We start from the raw sequence: 22,454 nt of genomic DNA, 5'->3' as shown, positions 1-22,454 counted from the left end.
ATTCATCTCTAAACATGCTGTTTCTTTATTTCTTCATATTATCTTCCCTTGTCTCATCATAAAAGTCAAACTTATTCTGCTTTTATTCGTTTAGCATGCTATTAATATTTATTCCTCACATTAGCGTCTTAAAGCGGAATTCAACTATCTTAAAGCTATGGATATTGATAGAGACTACCCGCCTACTTTGATTGATTCCAGTTATAGAAAAAAAAAAATTCGAATAAATCTCAAACATTGCCCTAAACAAAACTTTCATGGCAAAGAATTGAGTTGTTAGGGTTAAAAGGTAATAATTTTAATCACTTGAACTTTTTACAACATGCTGTTGATCAAATAAATTTCGCTGTGATGTATCAGATAATTATTGGTGTTTCATTTGGTATGATCACCAGCAGTGCAATTAGGATCATGGTATTGCTATGTATAACCAAAAACATTTCCGCAAAAACAAACTTTTGAGTTTAGAAAGATCTCGTAAAAGTTATGGGGCCCAAGGACAGACACCAATCATCAGATACATAATTTTGCCAACTTAATATAAAAATTGTAATTCCAAAATACTAATTAGTTTTTGGCCTTTTCGTCGCTTATTTAGTTATTTATAATATATTATGTTAAATACCATAATAGCATTTATTAACTGGTTGCCCAGACGCATTTAATCATATATGCATGAATGCATTTCTAAACGTACTTAACTGTGTTTAATTAATTAAAACACACTAGAATCACTTCAGAGGAGATTTAACTATAAAGGTTACTGAACTTTGTACACACAAATTAAATTATGCTTTTCTTTCCTATTAAAAACTTGCATAAGGAATTGATTAATTATTGATCCGTTGCATGTGAAATATCAAAATTTAAACTAATTATTCAATATTAAAAACCCCAAAGATTTTAATATTTAAAGAGTTATAATCGAAATATTTTTTTTTAATATTTTCCCTCTGTTTTGTGTTTACGGTACATACTTTATTTTCATAAAGATTTGCACGTCTATTGATAGTATAAAGCTAATGGGCAGGATTCGGGATCTATTGATCTTTTTTGTGCGAACTCTCGTTAAGCAGAATAATATGTAAGACTATTCTTGAAGAGAAATGTAGTGTTTGACCTTTTTGCACTGCGTTTCCTTCAAAACTACACCATTAAATAAGATGAATAACGTAGAGCATTCGATAACATGATTTACACATTTGCAAAATAAATGATTTTAATAACGGTAGGAAGGAATAAGAAATGCTAGTGTGTGGTCTAAAATTACGTAATGCCATACAGATACTAATAAAAACTGCATGCATGTACTTCTCTGATTGATTTTACTCTATGAAGAATAAACGTTTTTGCACCGGAAAAAATATTTACATACCTGAGTCGCAATCTGATGAGTTTCTGGATGTAATTTAGGAAGGAGAAATAGTCAAATATTTTTCAAAATACCCATAATTGTTATAAAATAATGCCCCTTTATAGCGAAGCCGTATATCACGCACTTATGGCTATACTGTACTAAGGGTTTTCAGTTCCGAAATCCTGATCCCGAATCCGGGAATAACGGTAGGAAGGAATAAGAAATGCTAGTGTGTGGTCTAAAATTACATAATGCAATACAGATACCAATTAAAACTGTATGCATGTACTTTTCTGATTGATTTTACTTAATGAAGAATAAACGTTTTCGCACCGGAAAAAGTATATGCATACCTGAGTCGCAATCTGAAGAGTTTCTGGATGTAATTTAGGAAGGAGAAATCCCCAAATATTTTTCAAAATACCCATAATTGTTATACAATAATGCCCCTTTATAGCGAAGTCGCATATCACGTACTTATGGATATACTGTACTGGTTAGGGTTTCCAATCCCGAATCCCGTAGATCCTGCACGATATTTAGCGGGATTAATCCCGCGGGATTTTCGATCCCGCAAATATATTGCACGCAAATGTTTCGCAATTTTTGCCGTCCATAAAAAGAATATTTTTACAAGTATCAACTAAAGTTTTAGTCACCTTGCTGTCTATCTGAAAAAAGGGCAAGAAAACATTTATGTCTCATGTGATGAACGGTAGATTTACTATTTCAGAAAACAATTAAAATAGAGTATATTTTCTGAGAATTAATTGGTATTCGCATTCGTGTCTTCAGTGTTCATACGTTAAGAAACTGGGAAAATTGCGTAAAAACCATAAGCCTTTTCAAAAACCATCACTAAATATTGAAACCAAAATAATGGGGCTTTAAAAGAAATTGAGAAAGTGTTCTACGGAGGGCAAAATCCGCTGGAGTAGGCTGAATGCAATGTTGGAACGCTTTTGCAAACTTAAGGAATGCGCTCTAAGCTTTTAACTTACTAAAAGTGCCATATATTTTTTTTCCGAAGAAGAAAGCAATGAAAAATCTGATTTTTTTATTTTTGCTCTCTAAACTGTAGGAAGAAACTGCCGGCGTCTTTGTCATCATGGAGCAAACAGTATAAATGTGGTTGGTACTTTAAAAATGATAGTGGATGAATTAGATAGTGGATGAATCTTCAATATTCGGCACGACTCTAAAAGAGGTGACAGAAATTTGGATGAAACACTAGATGACTCGCATGACACTGCAGTACGTTAAGCAACTCAAGTGTTTGATAGTCTCTTTAAAGTGAGAGGTAAAATTTGCTAAATTATTCAAAAGCTTTTATACTGCGACACAGTCAGCATTCATCCCCTATTGTAAGAAATCAAGTGCACTGATGTAATAATCAACGTAACAAGGCAAGGTAAATTGGACAGAGTAATACACAAATCAAACAGACATCGCTTTTGTCCGTTCGTGAGAAAAAACACTTATCAATACTCCATATAAGAAAAGAAAAATCTAATTTAGAAGGTGGTGAAGCTTATGGGATCTTTTGCTAAATACCCGCAATTATTCAATCCCAGTAAAACCAACTGCAGTGAAGCACGTTTAGACTGCAGTGGAGGGCTGCCATATCACGAGTTCTCATCAAGCCCCATTATTTTTTGCACAAAAATGCTTGTCCCATGCGGTGCTTTGTTAAGACGCATTGGTCTTTTATGAAGTACACTTTTGCGTACGAAACAATGTTTGCTGATTGTGATGAGTCTTTGTAGTATTCTACAACTGGTGCACCGAATTCGGCGTAAACACTAATTCATATGCAAAAGCGAGTCGTTCTTAAAAAGCACAACTTTTTCTTTTTGACATAAATATTCAACTTTTTGAAGGATTAAGTTAATTCCGCGGGATCCAGGGATCTCGCGGAATTGACTTCTGAGAGTCTCGAAATCCCGCGGGACTGAGATTGGTGCGGGATTGGAAACCCTAATACTAGTATAAATTCGCATATACTTTTTCTGTGTATCTCTATATATTAAAAAATGAACCATCAAAGTAAATGCGAAAAGATGTTTGTGACGGGCCTGCGTCCAGGAGACCGTATAACCCCTACAACTTTGAAATTTCGTACAATATTACTGCGAGCCCCGGTGGGTTTACACCTGTTTTTTTTTTTTTTTTTTTTTTTTTTTTTTTTTTTTTTTTTTTTAAGTTTTTTTTTAACTCCCTTCTTAATCTAAAATTTCATGAAAATTGCCTATTAAAGGAATAAACGGTTTCTCACATCCTTAAACATTCGATGTTGTTCCAGAAAGATTTTGTTTCTGCATCACATGGAGCTTTCTCCAATTTTCTCAATTAATTAGAACGGCAGATATTAGGGTTTCTATTTTAGCAAAAAGTCCTCGGCTCCACTCATTTCGAACTCAGAACTTAAGAGCAAAAAATATATTACTATAGAGTCCACGAATTTGAAAGTTACTTTTCAAGCGTTCAAAACTGGCGTTTTGCAATGTTCAGGAGCCTCTTATTACCTATATCTGTGCAAGTTGGTACAAGTTTGTTCATAACCCGGGAGTAGGGTGGTCTTTAAAGCAATCATTTTTTATACCTCTAGTACGCATATTTCTATCAAGTTCTTTTGTCGTCAAGTTGGAGCCACATTGTGTTGTAGTTATGAACTATTTCCATAAATTCCATTCCTTATGGGAAGGAGGGGGAGGCTTTTCATTTTGTTCAACGAAACTCGTAGCGCGTTTTTTTTTAAATATGAATCTCTCCACTAGACGACTTAAATGTTAGTGAATCTAAGAATATTTCGAAGTGATCTTAGGGGGCTGGTGAGCGTCAACGAACAGTGGGCGCATCCACCGTCAAATATTTAAATTTTTCATTGCATTTACGGCTATTACGTAATTTTTGATAGGCCCTTTTGGGCTTCTCTATAAACGGACCCGACTGCGTATTATTTAACTTTTTGAAATAAAATTTTGGCTATAACGTAAAATGTATTTGTTCCATTCCTTTTTTTTTTTTTTTTTTGGCAATAAAGGTGCTTGACTGCGTTATTTAACTTTTTGTAATGAAATTACTGCTACAGCGTAATTTTCATTTGACCCCTTCGACTTTGCAATATACGGGTTCGACTCAACATACATTATGATGGGTTCACATTCAATTTAATTTCTACAAAGGATCATAACAGAAAGTTCACGATTGTTTCAAACAAATTTTGTGAAACGTGTCAAAATAACCTTGAATCAATACACAGCGAACTGAAACGTACGAGTAAATATGAATAATTTTACATTGCGCACGCCATTCAGTAACATTGTCGTAGAGATTACATGCCACTATTAGGTTTTCCCTTCCGCTTTTTAATTTTCAGACTCTAGCTCGCCGAATAATGTGTAATTAAAGAGTTTTTTCATTATGCTAATGCAACGCTTTTCTTATATTTATCATTAGGGTGGCTTAATGGTTCTCTAAAAATCAATTTCTAATGATACTTTCACGTGACTCGGTCTTTTCATTAGGTCTCTCTTTAATGAATTAGGAATTACAGAACAAATATATAAAAACTGCGTTATTGAGACAAAACGGGCTACACGCAATGAGAAAAGTATTTGATATAAGACTTCTTGTTCGCGAGATCGATTTTAATGATACTTTTAAGAAAAATCTACTTTTAATGGCATCAAAGAAACAATATTTCAAACGTTGTAACAGTAGTACTCAAAATTGCAGCTGCATCTTTCACAAAAATAAAATTTAGCGAAATAAAAACTTTTTTCCTCTGGATACTCAGCAAATGATTTCCGTCTTAAGGTAGAATTTATAGATTTTTGATGGTAGATAAAAGTCGGATTGTTTTTGGAAGAAATGCACTAAACATAATACATAATTTAATAAATAAAATAAAAAAAAAATACTCGAGATTTTCAAAAAATATGGTAAATTGAAACGGTTGTTATAAAATTTAATGTATCATACCTTTTTGTATATTTAAGGTGGGGGGGGGGGTTCAACTGTCGGCGAAACGTCGAGTGAACCGAAAAGTTGGTAAAATATTTCTATAACGTCTTTAATATCATATTCTATTAATCAACGCATTTGCTAGCGGTTACTTTAATACGTGGTTACCGGAAATTCTGATTTATCGAAGAATGTTGTGATGAATTTTCAGCATTAGATGCTAAAAACTATGGAACATTTTATTACTCTTTAACCATTCAACAACTCACATTTACTAACTGCAAAAAAAAAAAAAAAAAAAAAACGGTCAAATGTCACAATGTTCTACTCATAATTCCGATCAATTTTACTATCCATATCATAAAAAAGTAGTTTTTAACATATTTGTTTTAAAGTATATATTTGTTAATAATGTTTCTATTAAATTATTGTATAAATTTACGTGCAACACGTTACAGTAAGCATAATAAGACTCTAGAATTGGGTTTCGGAGGAAATTTATTGAAATTACAACTTATATAATTTCAGGAGTTTTTTTTTTTTTTTTTTTTTTCATTTCTGTTCCATTACTGTTTTATATGTGATCAATGTTTTAAAGTTGCTCCCCGAAACACAGTATCCTAGTTTTCTATGCTGTACTTTGTGGTAAATTATTTGCATATCAGAAACTATTCAGTTGCATTTGCATACAAGTATCTATGAATACATATTCATCCTTAAACATATAAGAACATCATATTTTTTGTTGTTTCCCCATATCAGTCCTTTGAAGAAAAATTACCTTTTATGTTTACCAATATAATGAATATCAACATTACTTCTACTTTCATGTGAACTATGTTTTCACCCATTTTCCAGATAAAATAAATAGATGAAGATAAAATATTTGATAAATGCTAAATTAATGTATGTGTGATGGAATACTTAAGGAAATAAAATCATGTACCTGTATGCATTAATTTTGTCATCTTTCCTCTCTTTGCTATTTTAAAGAAGTAACGTAGAAAATGATTACTTTTCAAATTTTTTTTATCTAGTTATTTATACCTTTTCTTCATTGCATTATCTCGATTTTTTTTTTCAATAATTCGCTTATTTTATGAATATTATTATGCTAGGTGTCTTAAAAATGTAGTGTAAAAAGGCTCAGGAGTATTTTTTTTCGATTAAAGCTAGAATAACACTTTCTTGACGGAGGTATTAAATGGTTATCCGATCATTGTCATATTTATCTAAATATTATACAATATTGATGCAATTGTCGGAACTGTTTCGTCGAACGAGCGTCTCATCCCACATGACGAGACCGAACCTTGACAGTTTAATGCCACTCCGGACTTAAATCCGCCTCCATCTTCCACAATCTAATCTACATATGCACTCGAAATTTGCACACAGGTCGTAAGTGCATTTCTCCCGCTCTAAGGGATTTAGCAGAGATAGCATCTAAACTTCGCCAAGAGGAGCTAGCTTGTCCGGATATTCCGCTGCACTGATTCACAGACTTGCAAGTATGGCTCATCCGGGCGTTAAGAGGAGATCAAATGGATGTCTAGGAAGGAGGACGAGGGAACAAATGGTAGAAACCTTGTGCTCAGCTTATTTACATAAAGCGAACTGAAAGCTGTAAAATTGTTGTGACAGTGGGTGTTATTAGGAATGCGGAAGGACCTCCTATTGCCTTCCGCTGCGTTTGTTTCCGCCCGGGTTGTTCTTAAGTTGGATTATGTGGCGTTTTTTATTAGTATGTTAGGTTATGTAGGAGAATGTCATTATTTGAATAGAAAGAAAGCAAAGGTGCTTAAAAAATTTTAGTACAGTCTGATAGTAAATGTAAGTTCATGCAGAACAAAACGAGCCAACTTCTACGCGTACTAAGATGAGTTCTGTAATTTAAAGTGCAAGAAGATTTAACAGGAAAATATTTCCATGTCGTTTGTAATGATTAAAAAGAATCAAAAAAGGCCAAAGTATTCTTCAGTGAAATGAAAAGATATTGTAATAACTGGTTCACGTTTCTTTCTCCATTAATTTGTACGTTTCGTGATAATTAAATTCTGAGTATATAAAAGATTTTATGATGAGGGTTATTAAAATTTGAACAAGTCTGAATCCATTGATTGAGCAATATTTCAGAACTTATAAGCACAAAAGAAGGGAAAAATCAAGTATAAAAAAATCAAAAACGTATTTCATAAAATACTTTGTATGGACTTTAAAAATTACGTTAAAAATCAAAGGGTTGTTTCAATTAGAAACAAGTTCTTTAATTTTTTTAGCTAGTTTGCAGTTTAAAAAAAAAAGAAAAACAATTGCAACGTCTTAAAAAAACAATTAATACATCTATTTGGATCAATTTTTTATGATAACGTTAAGTTTTCAAATTAGTAAATTACATTATTTCTTCCAAATTATGTTACGTGCTTTAATGCTAAGCTTACAAGAACTTTTTAAATCATATTTTTTAATCATTTTATGGAATGCAAAAACTAATAATGTATTCTAATAAGGTGATAACTTCATCCAATTTTTTCACGATTTTCTTCCTGTATTCAGGAAAAAATGCTGGAAATTCGCTCGCAAATGCTGATAGAAAAATGTATAAATTGTTCAAAAATAGTCTTAAGTTAATAAATCAAAAATCTAGTGTATGCAAATGTTTACTACAAAGCATTTTCTCATGCAGCTACCCCGAAACAAAACATATAGTAATTAAATTAAGAAACATAGATGACTTTTTTTTTCCCCTGAAGAGCTTGCTGGAAAAAAATTGTAAGCATAAAGCGCATCAAAAAATTCCGATTTTTTTAAAATCATTTTTTAAAACTTTGGTGTGAAGTAAAAATTGTTACTTAGTCGATGAAGATGTTTCAAATAGTGGATTTAGTTCAGACAATTGTATCAAAACTAGATCGTGCAGATTTACAGATACTCTGACAAAGAAACTGTCTTGACGTTTCTCTATTTTTTCTTAACAAACACACACACACACACACACAAATAATAATAATAGTAATAACATACCGGTTCTTCAGTAATTTGAACTATACCACTGGTCAACCAAAGCACGTGTATTGTGTAGTTAAAAGGTTCTAACGCTTCAAACGGTTGAGAAGTCGCAAAAGCGAAAACTGAACTTCTGAATTAATCCAGAAAGTAACAGAAATGAAGACTGAAGACTAGAGAAACTTCTAAGGCCTTCATTTATTTATTTATTGAAATAAAAAGCAGAATATTGTATCATTTTTATTATCAGTGAATTATTAACAGAAATGAAAAAAAAATAATAATAAGAGTATCTATTGTATTTGTGTGCTAGAAAAACGTGTTCCTTACAATATATCAGAGACGCTTATACCTAAACAATAGCAACTAGTTCTTTTAGCCTGTACAATCACTTATTCCTCCTATGTCATTTGGTATACTATTACTTTATTTATAACTAGTGGTACCCGAAAGGCTTTGCCCATAGTAGAAAATTAAAAGATCTTTTGGATCGTCTGTATATTTTCAAACAAATCATGTATGTTGAAGTTTTCGCCAATTGGCTTGCCCATGGTGCGGTTCTACGTTTTGATAACTTAGTTATTTACTCGTCCATCTTATAGTACTTTTACTCAGGAAAATATTCTTAAAATTGGAATAGAAAAAGAACAATAGCGAATTTTCGAAAAATCGCTTCGAGGTGCACACCCCATGCTAGAAACTAATTTTGAACCTAATTTCGTGAAAATCGGCCAAACAGTCTAGGAGCTATGCGCATCACAGAGATCCTGACATCCAGAGTTTCGACTTTATTATTAGCAACTCTTGGAACACGCACGGCTTTGCTCGTAATAGAAAAACTAAAAGATCTTTTGGTTCGCCTGTATATTTACAAATAATGTGTGGTGAATTTTCTCGCCAATAGGCTTGTACCCATGTTACGGTTCCACGTTAGGATAATTTCGTATCTCGCCAATTGGCTTGTTCCTATGTTACGGTTCCACGTTATGATAATCTCGTAATTTACTCGTTCATTTCGTGATAATTTTGTTCTTAAAATTAAAATATTTCGAAAAATCCCTTCGAGGTGCATATCCTCATGCTACAAACTAACTTTTTGCCACATTTCATGAAAATCGGCCGAACGGTCTAGGCGCTATGCACGTCACAGAGATCCTGACAGACAGAGAGAGATCCGGACAGAGAGACTTTCAACTTTGTTATTAATAAAGAAGATAAATACTCCACTTAAGGTTGTGTAATGAAGAAAATGTTAGTTGTTAAGTAGGAATGTGTTTTAACTTCGTGTTAATTTAATTGTGAGGAACCAGAGTATCGGACGTACCAGTTGCCAAAAAATCAATATTGATTTATTCAAATAGCGGAAGCGGCTACGTGATTCAATTAATGAAGGGTAATTTCTCTAAAGTGGCTATTAGAAAGCTACGTGAGTGATTTAAAATGAAGATGATGAGAAAATATGTTTAATTAATAGGAAGTTATATACCAACCGGGGGTAAACCATTAGCTTTTACTTACTCTTTTTAAGCCACTATCAAAGTATAAATATATTTCGCAGAAGTCTACATCTTCATAATGGAGGACAAATAAAAATTTTATTGATATATTAGGAAAATATATTCGAAAGAAAGAACAATAATTTTAACATAAAAAATATATGAAATACTTTGAGAGTTGCGAGTACTTGACAAAGGTTTTTATAAATTCAAAAGTGCAACTTGGCGAACTTGAGAAGGATGGTACTGCATACCAAAATCGAAAGTAAAGATCTTAAGTAAAACAAAAGGAGACTTTCACTTCATAAATTTACTTTGAAGAATGTTTTACGTACGTGCTTCCGATGTTAAAGAAGATGCTGCGTTGTTGGAAAAACGTTAAATTACAAGAAGGAGCACAAGTTTTGACAAATTAAAAATCCTTGATCTGTATAGTTTTGTTCTTTAAAAACGAGTTCTTTCTGTTTGGTTTGCTATCTGAATAATTTACAAATAACTTTCTGTTCTGCTCCCTTTTGAGTAATTTTTGTGCACGTTTTTGTTTAATGTTCATTATTTATTTTTTCATTTATTGTTTCCATTGTTATTAATTTCTTTTCGGTGCCCCTTACATTTCGTCGACATGCAACCCCCCCCCTCCCCCATGTTTTTCAGTTTCGATCCAACGTTTTGATATTTCCAATGGGGAATACAGTTCAAATATCGAAAAAAAAAGTAATGTGAACCTTTATTTTTTCCAAAGATATATTTACAACATGGAAAATGAAATATGCAGTTTTTTGAAACATCCTCTAAAAAATATAGATTCTACCCACTAAAAATATCTTAAATTACAATTTAATGAGCTTAGATTTAATTTTTAAACTGAGATCTGAGTCCCTCAAAAGTTTTATTGAAATGCTGCATCTGTCGTCTCTTTTTAATAGGATGAAACTAATTTCTGTATGGTTAAAATTGGACTAAAGGACTCACCGGCTTGCTGCCTATATCATTATGGACTTTGAATTAACAGTTTACATTTGCGCACGTGCACTGCCCTTAAAAACCTTATTTGTATTGTTTGAAAATATGGCAACTCAGAAGGCCAAAAAAAAAGAAAAAAAAACTTAAGTATTAATGCCTGGCATTTGTATAAATAAATAAATTTATACGTGAAATACACCGCCAGCTCAGTCATTTCCAGCCGAGGACTGCAGTTTCGTGCTTTGTTTGATTCCCGAAAAAAAATATGTATAAAACAGCATTTTAAAATTTACTTTTCTTAACACTAGAGAAGTAGCGATTCGGTCGATTCCCCGCCCGTTGTCAGATATTTCGCTCTATCCCACCACCCCTTATTCTAATAATGAGGCCCATCTGTGTAGCTGAAGGTCAGACTCTCCCCAGCCCACACACTTAGTTCTGAGAATTTTCTTCGGTATTTCAAGGTTACATAGCTTTTGGAAATGTATATTTGTCATTTAGACCAATAGCGCGCCATCCTAGTCAGGTGTCATTTTCTCCACGGCACTTCCTTTCTTTTGCTTTCGTCTCACGGATCGCTACGGTGGGGAAAAGACCGAAGCGCGAGCACTAGCGTAACAAAAAAAACGCGACTTCTCTAGGGTTAAAAATTGTGATTTGAAGCATTATCCCTATTTTTTTTCACAATTTCGAAACAACTGATACTTGAACATTGTTTCAGTCTGAAATACTTCAAAGTATAAAAAAATGTTTAACATTTCCTGCGTAATTCCCTTTTTTTTTGTTTATTTATTTTTTATAATATATACTTCTTTGTAGATCCAACTGGAAGCATTCCGCCTAGAATCACCAGTGGACGTCCGAGTGTGCTTATCAAGGAAGGAGAGACTGCAGAACTGCCTTGCACTGCTCAAGGATACCCAGTTCCTCGGTACACATGGTTCCGGAGGGAGAACAACCGACTGCTTCCTTTGCACATTGGGGATCGCATGCTTCAAGTAAACGGGAGTCTGTTTATCGACAGAGCACGGGCACAGGATTCCGGAAAATATGTGTGCACTGTTAATAACAGCGTCGGTGAAGTAAATGTTGAAACAGAGCTTACGGTATACGGTAAGTTAATTGATCACATCACTGAATATGAGTAAATTAGTTAAGCCTTGTGAAGGAACGATGGCCTCGTTAAAGATCAGTATTTTTTGAGAAATCACGGATTGCTTAGAAGCCATTTATTATTTACGTAAGGATGATTTTGGCAATTTTCCCCGCTACCCCCTGTAAGGGTATCCAAGTTTTTCAAGACCCTTCCCCTTTTTTCTTACGTAGGATTCTATTCAGTTTTTCAAAGTAATAAAGTAGCGAATCTTACATCACTGGAATCGTTATTAAATTCATATTATGAACTTATTTTGAAAAACCGCTTTTTGTAAAGACATATTTACTAAAAAGTTGGAATCCGGACTAAATGCTTCTTCGACATTTTTATTCATTTCTTGTTTTTTTTTTTTTTTTTTTTTGGATATGATGCGATACTAAATAAAAGTAAAACATGCCATACATAGTGCGATTCTTTTATTAATAATTTACACTATTCATTCTTTGCGAAGCAAGGAAAAAACAGCTCATCCTAATACGTTCCAGACACAAATGAAATATGATCCCTGCAAACCATTTGATCCCGCGATTTCTTGTACAAAATATCGACTTGGAAAATACTACGTTAAAATGGGTGTGACCCCCCCCCCCCCCTTTAAATTCACTTGACCGGGGTTTATGTTGCTTTTATTCTTTAGATTGTAAAGAAAACAATAATTTGCGTTCATTTAATTCATAACTTAAGCAGATTTTACAGTTAAAAGGGGCGGGGGTGTAAAATTAATTATTTTAAGAAAACATCAACGTAGATGAACACTTCATATTAATATAAATTTTACAGATTACTAATCCCTTGCATTTGAGATCTATAAGAAATAAAAATACAGTTAAGGTATACGAAGTACATTTAATCTTTATGATGAGTATATGGGTGTACATTTGCATAATAATTATTTAGTACCGAATGATTATGTCACTTAATATGGATATGTCTCGTCTTACCTAATCTTGACTCGATTTCCATTCCAGTTCATTTGTGGAAAAAAAAAGCTCAGCGAGTAGAGCCCTATAGCCATCCGTGATTGTGAAAAACGTAATTTTGAGTTTAAAACTTCAAAATTCATTTTTTTTTTTTTTTTTTTTTGTACTTGCTAAAACATATGGTTCAGCAATCAACTCTAAAAAATGGAGGTCACTGCCTTAAATAGTTAAAAATAAACTCGGTTACTTCAGAAATGATCTCATACCAGTTCAAATTGTTCATTAGCAAAATCAAATAGCCAATGTTTGACTTAGACATAACCACAATAGCTTAGAATAAAATCCAGTTTAAAAATCAACTGTTTCATATTTCGCATTCTTCCACGTTGAAAAATATACAATTAATTGATCATTAAACTAACATTTAATATAATTTAGTGCTTTATTTACGATAATTGAAGAACAATTACCTTAGTGCAATAGCTTTGCATTTATCTAAAAGTTGAATTAAATGTTGATGATTTAAGCACTTTGAATCCTTCGAAGAGGCAAACAAATATACAAAAGGTTCACTGATTAAATACATGACTTTTATGTCACATAAATGCATTTGCTATTTAAATTCACGTAGTAGTATTAATGCATTTAATTAGTTACACAAATATTTATTATGTGAATGGATTCTGATTTATACCTCGGAAATTTGTTTTTACCATTTACATAAAAGATATCTGTAAAACAAATAAGAATGTTTATTCACCATTCCAGTGGCGATGTATTGTTCAAGACGCAATGGCATATTTGAAAAGATGTTTAGTTTGTGTCGTCATTAAAACTCAATGGTTATTATTTTAAGTTTTATTTCTTTTTTGTTTAAATTGGAAACAAGATGTGAAGAAATTCATTGCGCAATGAAACGATACTAAATTTGACTTGCAATTAAATAGATACATTTATTATTTCTTCCTGTTAAAACATTTATTGACTTAGAAACTTATTACGAACAGTAGCATTAGATTATGATTCATAAAAAAAGATAAATGAGCCTTTTATGGTGATAATGCATTATTTATTCATTTTAATTATTATTATTGTTATTACAGTCAAATTGTTATACTGTCCATGCCTTACTTAATACGTACTTTATCCTTTTTTAAATAAAGAACCATTTTAAAAAAAATGTTTACCGCTTTTGGCAAAAATTAAAAAGAAAACTCACATTTTGTGGGATTTATTGAAAAAAAAAAAGATTTATTTTGTTTATTATTCCGTATCGCTTTAATGTTCAGCTTCCCGAAATGGAGTTCAAATGGTTCAGTTGGTTAAAGTGTAATGCAAATAATGCAAAGGTTGTAATTTCGAACTATCATAGTCCAAAGAAATGACGTTTTAAAGAACTTATTTTCGTCAGTAGAGCTCTGGTCTAAATTTGCGTGAATATGCAATCAAAGCTATTGAAAATGACTTGAAAACTATTGAAATAATTAAACTGAAAACTTCTATCAAACAATGATGTAAAATTTCGATTATGCCGTTGTTAAAAGTAAAGCAAAACATTATTTGACGTGGTAAATCGCAGTGTAACTTTTTAAAAAACTATTGACAAAAACGAGGCTTCGATTTCTATTTATTTTGTTGCTTTAATGTACATTGCTTAAGTGCTTAATTTCCCGAAAGGTTTTGAATTTCAGTGAGTCGTTTCTGTATCGTTTTAAGATATTAGAAACAAACTGTATTTCCACTTATGGGCAAATCTTTTCAGAAATCGAACTTTTAATTTTTTTAATGCTGTAAGCAGATTTGTAAGGGGTGACACGATTTACAATACTAAAGAATGAAATTATAATTTACTGCTGAAAAATCTCAACCATTCATACCTACTAAATGCGTCTTAAAACAAACACTATAATTCAGGATATCTCATTGCATCGGTTTTTTCCTTATAAACTCATTAAAGGTCAGTATTCGTTTCCATAAAATGACTTCCCATGCATAGGTCACTCAATGTTTCTTTCCTTTTAAAAACCAAAAAGATTGATTGGTCAAAGGTTTTTTATTTTAATCAGTTAAAAAATATAAAAACACCTGAAAACTTCAGTAGCGTAAATCTCTAAAAAAAATGAAATTATATGGATTTATTTGCAACTAGAGTCAAAAAAAGCAGATATATACAAGTGCATGTAGGTAAATGTTTTCAATCGGATTTCACTGATTCTCGCCCATAGCAATATTAGTTCTTGTGGTACCTTTTTCAATTTTCTTAAATGATATTTATTTTTGTAGTTTGCTAAACTTAATTAAAGTTTATTATTTCTTAAGTAATTATAAATAAAATTAATGTGACTAATAGTAACGCATAGTTTAGCTTTTTCCAAGTGGTAATTTGAAACTGAAAAACTCACTTCATTTGTTGCAATAGCAATATGCATCCCTCAAAATTAATTTCTGGGTACGCCACTGGAGGGTACTTATAATAAAAGTTCAAAGAAGGAAAAGTAAAATGCCCATTCCTGCATCGAATAGTCCCCATATGCTTCTGATTAGTTTGAACAAACGGATTTCATTATTCATTGTTGCTCTTTCATCAAGCATTGTATTGTAATTTGTACCGCAAAGTTGCTGCCTTTGTTGCGTAGTTAAATATTAAATTTTGCAGAATGCATCCGTATATGCTTCATTTCGCCATAAATCATGTCGTTACTCGCTAACTGTCATTTAAGTAAACCGCTATTTTGCAATGAAGACGAGAGTTCTAATTTAAACATTTTACTGCGTGAAAAGGCACATAAATGTTTTATGTTTACGTTTACAACAGGGTCGCGTCGAGAAAGATGGAGTATGATTCTCCCCTACCCCCTTCCCAGGAATTTCCCCTGTTAGGTCATATTTCTATTCCTGGTGAAGTAACATAATCACATATGTAAGACCACACTGCAGGGTCCCCCGTACCTACAGTGGTGGCCAAAATTATAAAGCAAAAAGGAAAACTTCCCAAATCTTGGCTGCATTTCGTCGGAAAGTTATGCAAATGTTATGGCTGGAAACTGCTGGTAAAATAAACTTGTTTCATTACTTTCATTGGAAATGCATAGGAATTTCGTATTTATAGATAGAAGTTTGAAGTAAGACATTCCTATTATATGAACAAAATTAAAAGGACAATTAGATTGATGTGTTCTAAAAAGGAAAATTTACTTGTTTTGTGCGCTGCGCATTGCACTTCATAACGATACAAATGCTTAGAAAGCGATTCGGAGCATCACATACTATTTTTAGACCTACCAATAGATACTAAAATTAAAGAATTTGAGAAACGGAAAGTGGTCATTTGAAAAACTTTACAACTTACTGTACGTCAAGGAGCAACAAATCTGAATAGATAGAGATCAGTCATTTAGAGCTTTCTCAAAAATTCCGGAAAATAAGGACCACAAATACGAACAGGAGTGAAAATTCAGTAAGTTTGTTTGGCACTCTTGGCTTCCTTTAGAGGTTTTCTACCTCCAGCTCAGTCACTTCTATGCCGGGCTGATGAGTGCTAATAAGCACGAAAGTGCAGTCTTCGACTGGAACTGATTGACCTGGCGGTGTATTTCAGGAATGAAAATGTTTCTGTACGTGTGAAACACCTGATAAGAAGACGAGCTTGCTCCAGAAAAGCAAACATCAAGAGATATAAGATGGGAATTCAAGTTACGAGGCACTTCTCGAACCATTTAACATGTTTTACGAAAAGAGAAAGTTTCATGATGTGAAACTAATATTATGACTGACTCTTAAAAAAAATCATAAGAGTCCAAGTGTTGAGACTGCCAAAACTGCTTTGTTATGGGTGAAAAGTAGGAGAATGCAATATGGTGTGTGTTTAATTTTTATTTAAAATTAATTTCAGTTTCAAAAAATGAAAATTTTATAATTTGCAAATTCAAAATATCAGCTCTATTTTAGTTTTCACATTTATCCGCAATCCGAGCATCAATTATGTTCATATTGGTATGGTCTATTTCAGTTAATTTAGAAAGGAAATATTGATACAAATATTTAAAAAAAATGTAAATAAATAATAAGTTTGTGATATTCGGTTTTCCATGAATAAAAATAATAAACAATACATATACTAAACTTTCCACGAAATCAGTTTACTGTACTCTCACTATTTGCTGGTGAGTTTAACGACATGCCTTGAGATTGACCAGCATGCAAAGAAACTCGAATTTTGACTCATTCCAGATAGTTCGGGGCTCATTTAGATTTTTTTAAAAAAAAGGTGAGCATATGTATGAGCAGACATTTTCCAAAAGTCAAATGTCGATTTGTTTGCCTTGTTTTTATGCATTTATATTTACAACTATGCAATCTGTTTAATGTGATACTATTTTTTATGGTAACTGATGTAGAAAATAGACTGTATCTAACATGACGTATTTGAAACGTCTTGTTTTCCAGGAAACTTGACAGTCTCTCTCCATCCCTCTCACCTGACAACAGAGACGGGGAAATCAGCTACACTAAACTGCAGCATTGAAGGATTCCCAGTGCACTCAATCACATGGTTTAAGGACGCTCAACACCTAGTAACCAGCACCCGAGTACGTCTCATCACTAATGAAGTTCTATATATATCGTCTGTTCTGAGGGAAGATCAAGGAATGTATCAGTGCTTCGTCTACGGAAGCTTACAGTCCCTCCAAAGTGCTGCCCAAGTTACCTTGTCCGGTAAGATATCATTGAAGCTAAACAGTCATTTAACTTCAGAAAATAATTAATCTTTTGGAATACTTCATTTCAGCTACGCAGTAAAGTGTAAAAGCAACAAATTTTCTTATATTGACAGATAATATAGCAATTAAAGGCATAACATTTATTTAATTCCTGAATAATTTATCTTTTGTAGTACTGGTTTATAGTTAAGCATTAAATTGTAAAACAGCAAAGCATCTTAATGGACATGTAAAACATAATTGTTACTCTAATCAGGAAAGATATCAGTTGAAAGTTAAACGCTTTTCTTGAACTCATATAATCTAATATGGTTTGGAATCATGTTTTTCATTATAGCAGTGTAAAAACTGCAAAGCTTCTTAAACTGTCGTGTAAAATATTAATTGTTACACTTCCCGGTAGGATATCAGTTAAAAGCCAAACATTAATTGAAATTCCAAGTGTTTTACTATTTGCGATACTGTTTTTAAGTATAAAAGCAACAAAGATTATTATATTGTCAGGTAAGATACAATTAAAAGTCAAATAGTCTATTCAATTTAGGATATTTTATCTTGTGGGATACTGCTTTTCAGTGAATCATTAAAGTCTATGGAAGAAAACAAAGCTTCTTATATTTTGAGGTAAGATATTAACTAAACACCTAACTCACTTAAAATTGGAATATTTATCTTTTGTAACAGTGCTTTTTTCAGTTTATCAGTAAAATTAAAAAACAAAAAGTCTGACAATGTTGCGTAAGATAAAAATTAAAAATGCTTTATTTAATATCATTATTTTTAATCCTACGGAATACTGCCTTTAAGTTAATCTTTAAGAACCTAGACGGAGTACTGAGTACGCCACTCAGCGAGAAAGCAGCTGTGAATTTCTGAATAGTCACTTGACTAACATCTGGCCATTAGTTACCCTTTTCCCCAGGTCCGTTCAGTCACGTACCGTAAAATGGTCCAACTGTAGACAACTTTTCGATATTTTCAATCAATATTCCGAGTACATCTTTCATTTAGAAGTTAGAGGTCTTCCGCAATGGTAGATATACATCTCGTCTTTTGAATGAAATGTTTAAAAAAAAAATTTAAATTGGAAAGAAGAGGAGGGGGAAGTTTTCCCCGTGGCCCATAGTTGTACCTCTACGGGACCAACCACAACTATATATAGGCCAGCTCTTTTTAATCTAGAAATCACATTAAAAACTTGATCTGGCTTGTTGTTGTATGAAACTACACGTTTCATACAACCCCCAATCAGAAAGGAATGGGCCCCGACTGTTGATCCTTCTATTCTGCTATTGAAATTATGATTTGTCTTATCTGAGTACGGTTATAAAACTATTTCAAAGGTGTAGTTATTCAGTAGTACTTAATAACATTCTAAACTACTGGGCTTATACATTTTCCTTTTTGGTTTTTTTGGTTTTTACGCAGTCGGGTTTTTTGTTTTTATTTAATAATTTTTTATTCCAGTTAACTTCTATGTGCTTAAGCTGCCAACTGTTATTTTGTTGTCCTAATCATATTAATACAGGATACTACATAGAAACAGGTTGTAACTGCAAAAATTGCAGCAGCCCGTGATTCCCAATCGTTCATGACAACCCATTAAGACGTCTTACAATCGTACATGCCTTTGAAGTCTAGAATTTTCTTTCCATACAAAAATTTCGATTTCGGATTTCCTGGGTATGTTAACCTCAGCTTAGTTAACCCAACTGTCACCATTGTCTAAGCCAAGTTTTTTGCCATTAATTAACCTTTGTAATGCGTTTTTTTAGTTACATATCCAAATGACGTTCCTGAGAAGGTTAACTCGCCGATAGATTTAAGAAAGGACTTGAACCTCTTGTGTTCTAACTTTCACAAAAAATTAGCATGTACCAAAACGGACTCTACAAACAATTAAAAATAATGTTTTCCACTTACCAATTCAAGCATGAATAATCTACCCACTCCCATAAAAATAATCTCAACGCATGATTTTGATATGCGTAACATAACATGGAAAAGACAATCCATATTAATTACGAGTGAATTTGAAACCTTCCACGTTACCCAAAATCATTATCGCTGTGGCAATACCCTTCCTAAAAACCGTCCAAAAATAACTCAATTACAGCTGGAACTAATGCTAATCTCTTTTTCCCTTGTTATGATGCAAGTAGTAGCAGTTTCTAATCCGTCGAGTACATCAGGTTCATTTCAATTCACTGCGTGAGCTTCACTAAAGAGGGAAACGCTAGACTTTAATTAAAATTGTTTTCTTTTTTCTCACAACGTTTTTCTACAAAAAGACTTGGGATTAAGGATGCGTTGAGAATTATCGTTAATTACTTCTTTTTATCAACTGCTATTGTTTTCCGTTAGATGTAAAATGTTGTTGGCATCTCTCGTTTCGGCGGAAATTGTTAAGAATATTATCATGGTTTCCTTTGTTTGGGGTAGCAATTGTTTTATTCACAAATGCGTTTTATTAAGAGCATTGGTTATGTACAAATTTTATTAAACTTTGTTTGAAAAAAAATATTTAGAGCCATGAAAATGAAAAATTTGTTTGAAACTTTACAAATATTGATTACGTACATTGCATCAACCAATGGCAATTTTTTATTACATTTTCAATAGCTTTTAGATACAAAAAAACGACTAGTAGCACAATGCGCTGTTGTAGCGACAGTATTACACAAAATCATCAGTGTCCAAATATTCCCATTATGTTTAATACATACATTGCTCATAAAATGCTATAAGTTAAAGGGTGGTGAATCTAACATGGAGTATTTAGAGTTCTGTACGAGAAAAGAAAATCGAATATAACCATGTTGAAAATTATTTTAGAAAACTCTAATAAAAATTGTTATAAAAGAACGCGTGTCTCGCGTTACGTAACACCTGGTAAAAAAACACCGCGTTTTGACTTATGAATGTACTTTCTAAGAAATCCCACAATGTTGCTGCAATAATACAATTTTGTTTGCATGCCACTTTCGTTTGTGAACATTAAAGAAGTTTACGACACAACATGGAAATAATGCTTCGTCAGAACTTTTCAATTACAGAATAGGCGGAAATATGTTAAGTTCCATTGAAACGTTTCTTAGCTCAAATACGCGTGTAATCAAAATTGAATAAAAAAGAAAAATCACACTTTTCAACAAAAAATCAGGTTAGCATGGGGATCAGTTCAAATATGCTCTCTTTTCCACCTGTATATTTATGACCAAACTTCATAGGTATTCAAAGAATCAATGTCCACATTTTTTAGACATTGAAAAAGCTCTAGAAATCACCAAGCACTAGAGAGCTCTAAACGTGGTTCAAGAAAAGTAATATATTAATGAACAAAAACAAAACAGTTTATTAGTTGTGGTTTCAGCTAAAACAAAATTTTCAAACTTCTGATGCAAAATGTATAGATACAGTGTCAGACAATGAATTAAAATTTATTGAACATGTGAAAATCACAGTGGAAAGGGTAGTGCATAGAATTTCAGTGATGAAGTGACTTGCTGGTGCTAAATGAAAAAGTGCGTATGAAACCTTAAACAAGACATATATTATATAAACGGAACATGCAAAAAAGCATAAAATCGAGACCCTGACCTCTGATTCTTAATTAAAAAATCAGTTAATCAGAAGAAACTCATAGTCATTACTGGATCAGTTAAAGCAATTAGTGATACATTAGAATGAAGGCCTTACACATGGGAAGTTATTTCTAATAGATCACCAAGAAAATGTACCCTCGAAACGTACATTTTGCTAGCGTCAAAAAAAAAAAAAAACATTGGATACAAGTTGAATTTTTAAAACGTCATAAAGTAAAAAGAAAATGTATATACTTTTTATGCTGTCAAATAAATGAAAAATACAGAAATAAATAAAATCAAGTAACTTAATAAACCAAATACATGAAATAACTAAAATAGAATAAAATAAAATGAAATGAAATAAAACAAATAAAGTATATAAAATAAAATAAATAAATGAATAATCGAAATAAAATAAAATAAAGTGCATAAATAAAAATAGTAATAATAATTATAAAGATTGAACAAATTCATAACCTAACGATAAGACTATTCACTCATGGGGGCACTTTTGTTCTGAGAAATTAGCCATACATTTTTTTAATGAAGAAATGAAAATGATGCTCACGCGTGCCTCTTTTCCCTCGACAAAAAAAAAAAAAAAAGAATGTTTTATAATCTTGTTTGGATCTGAGGTTACAGTTTTAGCGACTATTCTTAGCTTGTATTATCTGCATTATATCATTGTTATTTTCCCTAGTCTTGTTAGAAATGACTTTAATCAGAAAATATATGCGCTCTTGAGTTTATCTTCTGAAAACTCTAAATTAGAGATTACAGAATAACTTACAATTATAATCTCCTTTGAAAATTTTTGGAACATTATAACGCATTAAGAAATAAACTTAATTGAAATGAAGAGCACTTTAATTAAGAATAATTTTGCTAATTTCGGAAGAAAATGAGGAAAAATATAATTAAAAGGATTATAAGAGATCACACTTCTCTCTGGCTCCATTGATTGCAGTAATTTAGGTGTGTCATAATGCTGTGAAGAAGAAGGATGGATGGATTTTCGTTCCTCAGAAATCTTTTTAATTAGATTTAACTTGAATTTTTAAAAGCTTCTGCTATGTTTCTTATAATTAATAATTTATTAAATTAATTAAAACCACTAAAGCGAGTCATCAGTTTAGTATTTTGAAGTTTTGTTATGTATTGTAATTGTTTGATTTTTTTTATAAACGTAGCATTAAATAAACTGCAATAAAGGAAACATGCAATTGCATCAAGCTTTAAAGTATAAGTTAACAACCGGCACTTTTTATGTTTTTATACATTT

General features: G+C 32.2%; 1 protein-coding gene across 1 annotated transcript in view; it reads left to right on the top strand.

Annotated features, from left to right (window-relative positions):
• Nucleotides 1–22,454, top strand: part of LOC129222917 (cell adhesion molecule Dscam2-like) — a 564,289-nt gene that overhangs the window by 219,994 nt on the left and 321,841 nt on the right. The window contains 2 exon segments of the mRNA XM_054857478.1: nucleotides 11,608–11,901; nucleotides 17,311–17,580. Of these exon segments, the coding sequence (XP_054713453.1) occupies nucleotides 11,608–11,901; nucleotides 17,311–17,580 (564 nt within the window).

This window comes from Uloborus diversus, chromosome 5 (assembly GCF_026930045.1).
Source record: "Uloborus diversus isolate 005 chromosome 5, Udiv.v.3.1, whole genome shotgun sequence".
In the NCBI taxonomy this organism is placed as follows: Eukaryota; Metazoa; Arthropoda; class Arachnida; order Araneae; family Uloboridae; genus Uloborus; species Uloborus diversus.
The sequence above is the reverse complement of the archived record's forward strand: the minus strand, read 5'-3'. Positions and strand labels throughout refer to the sequence as shown.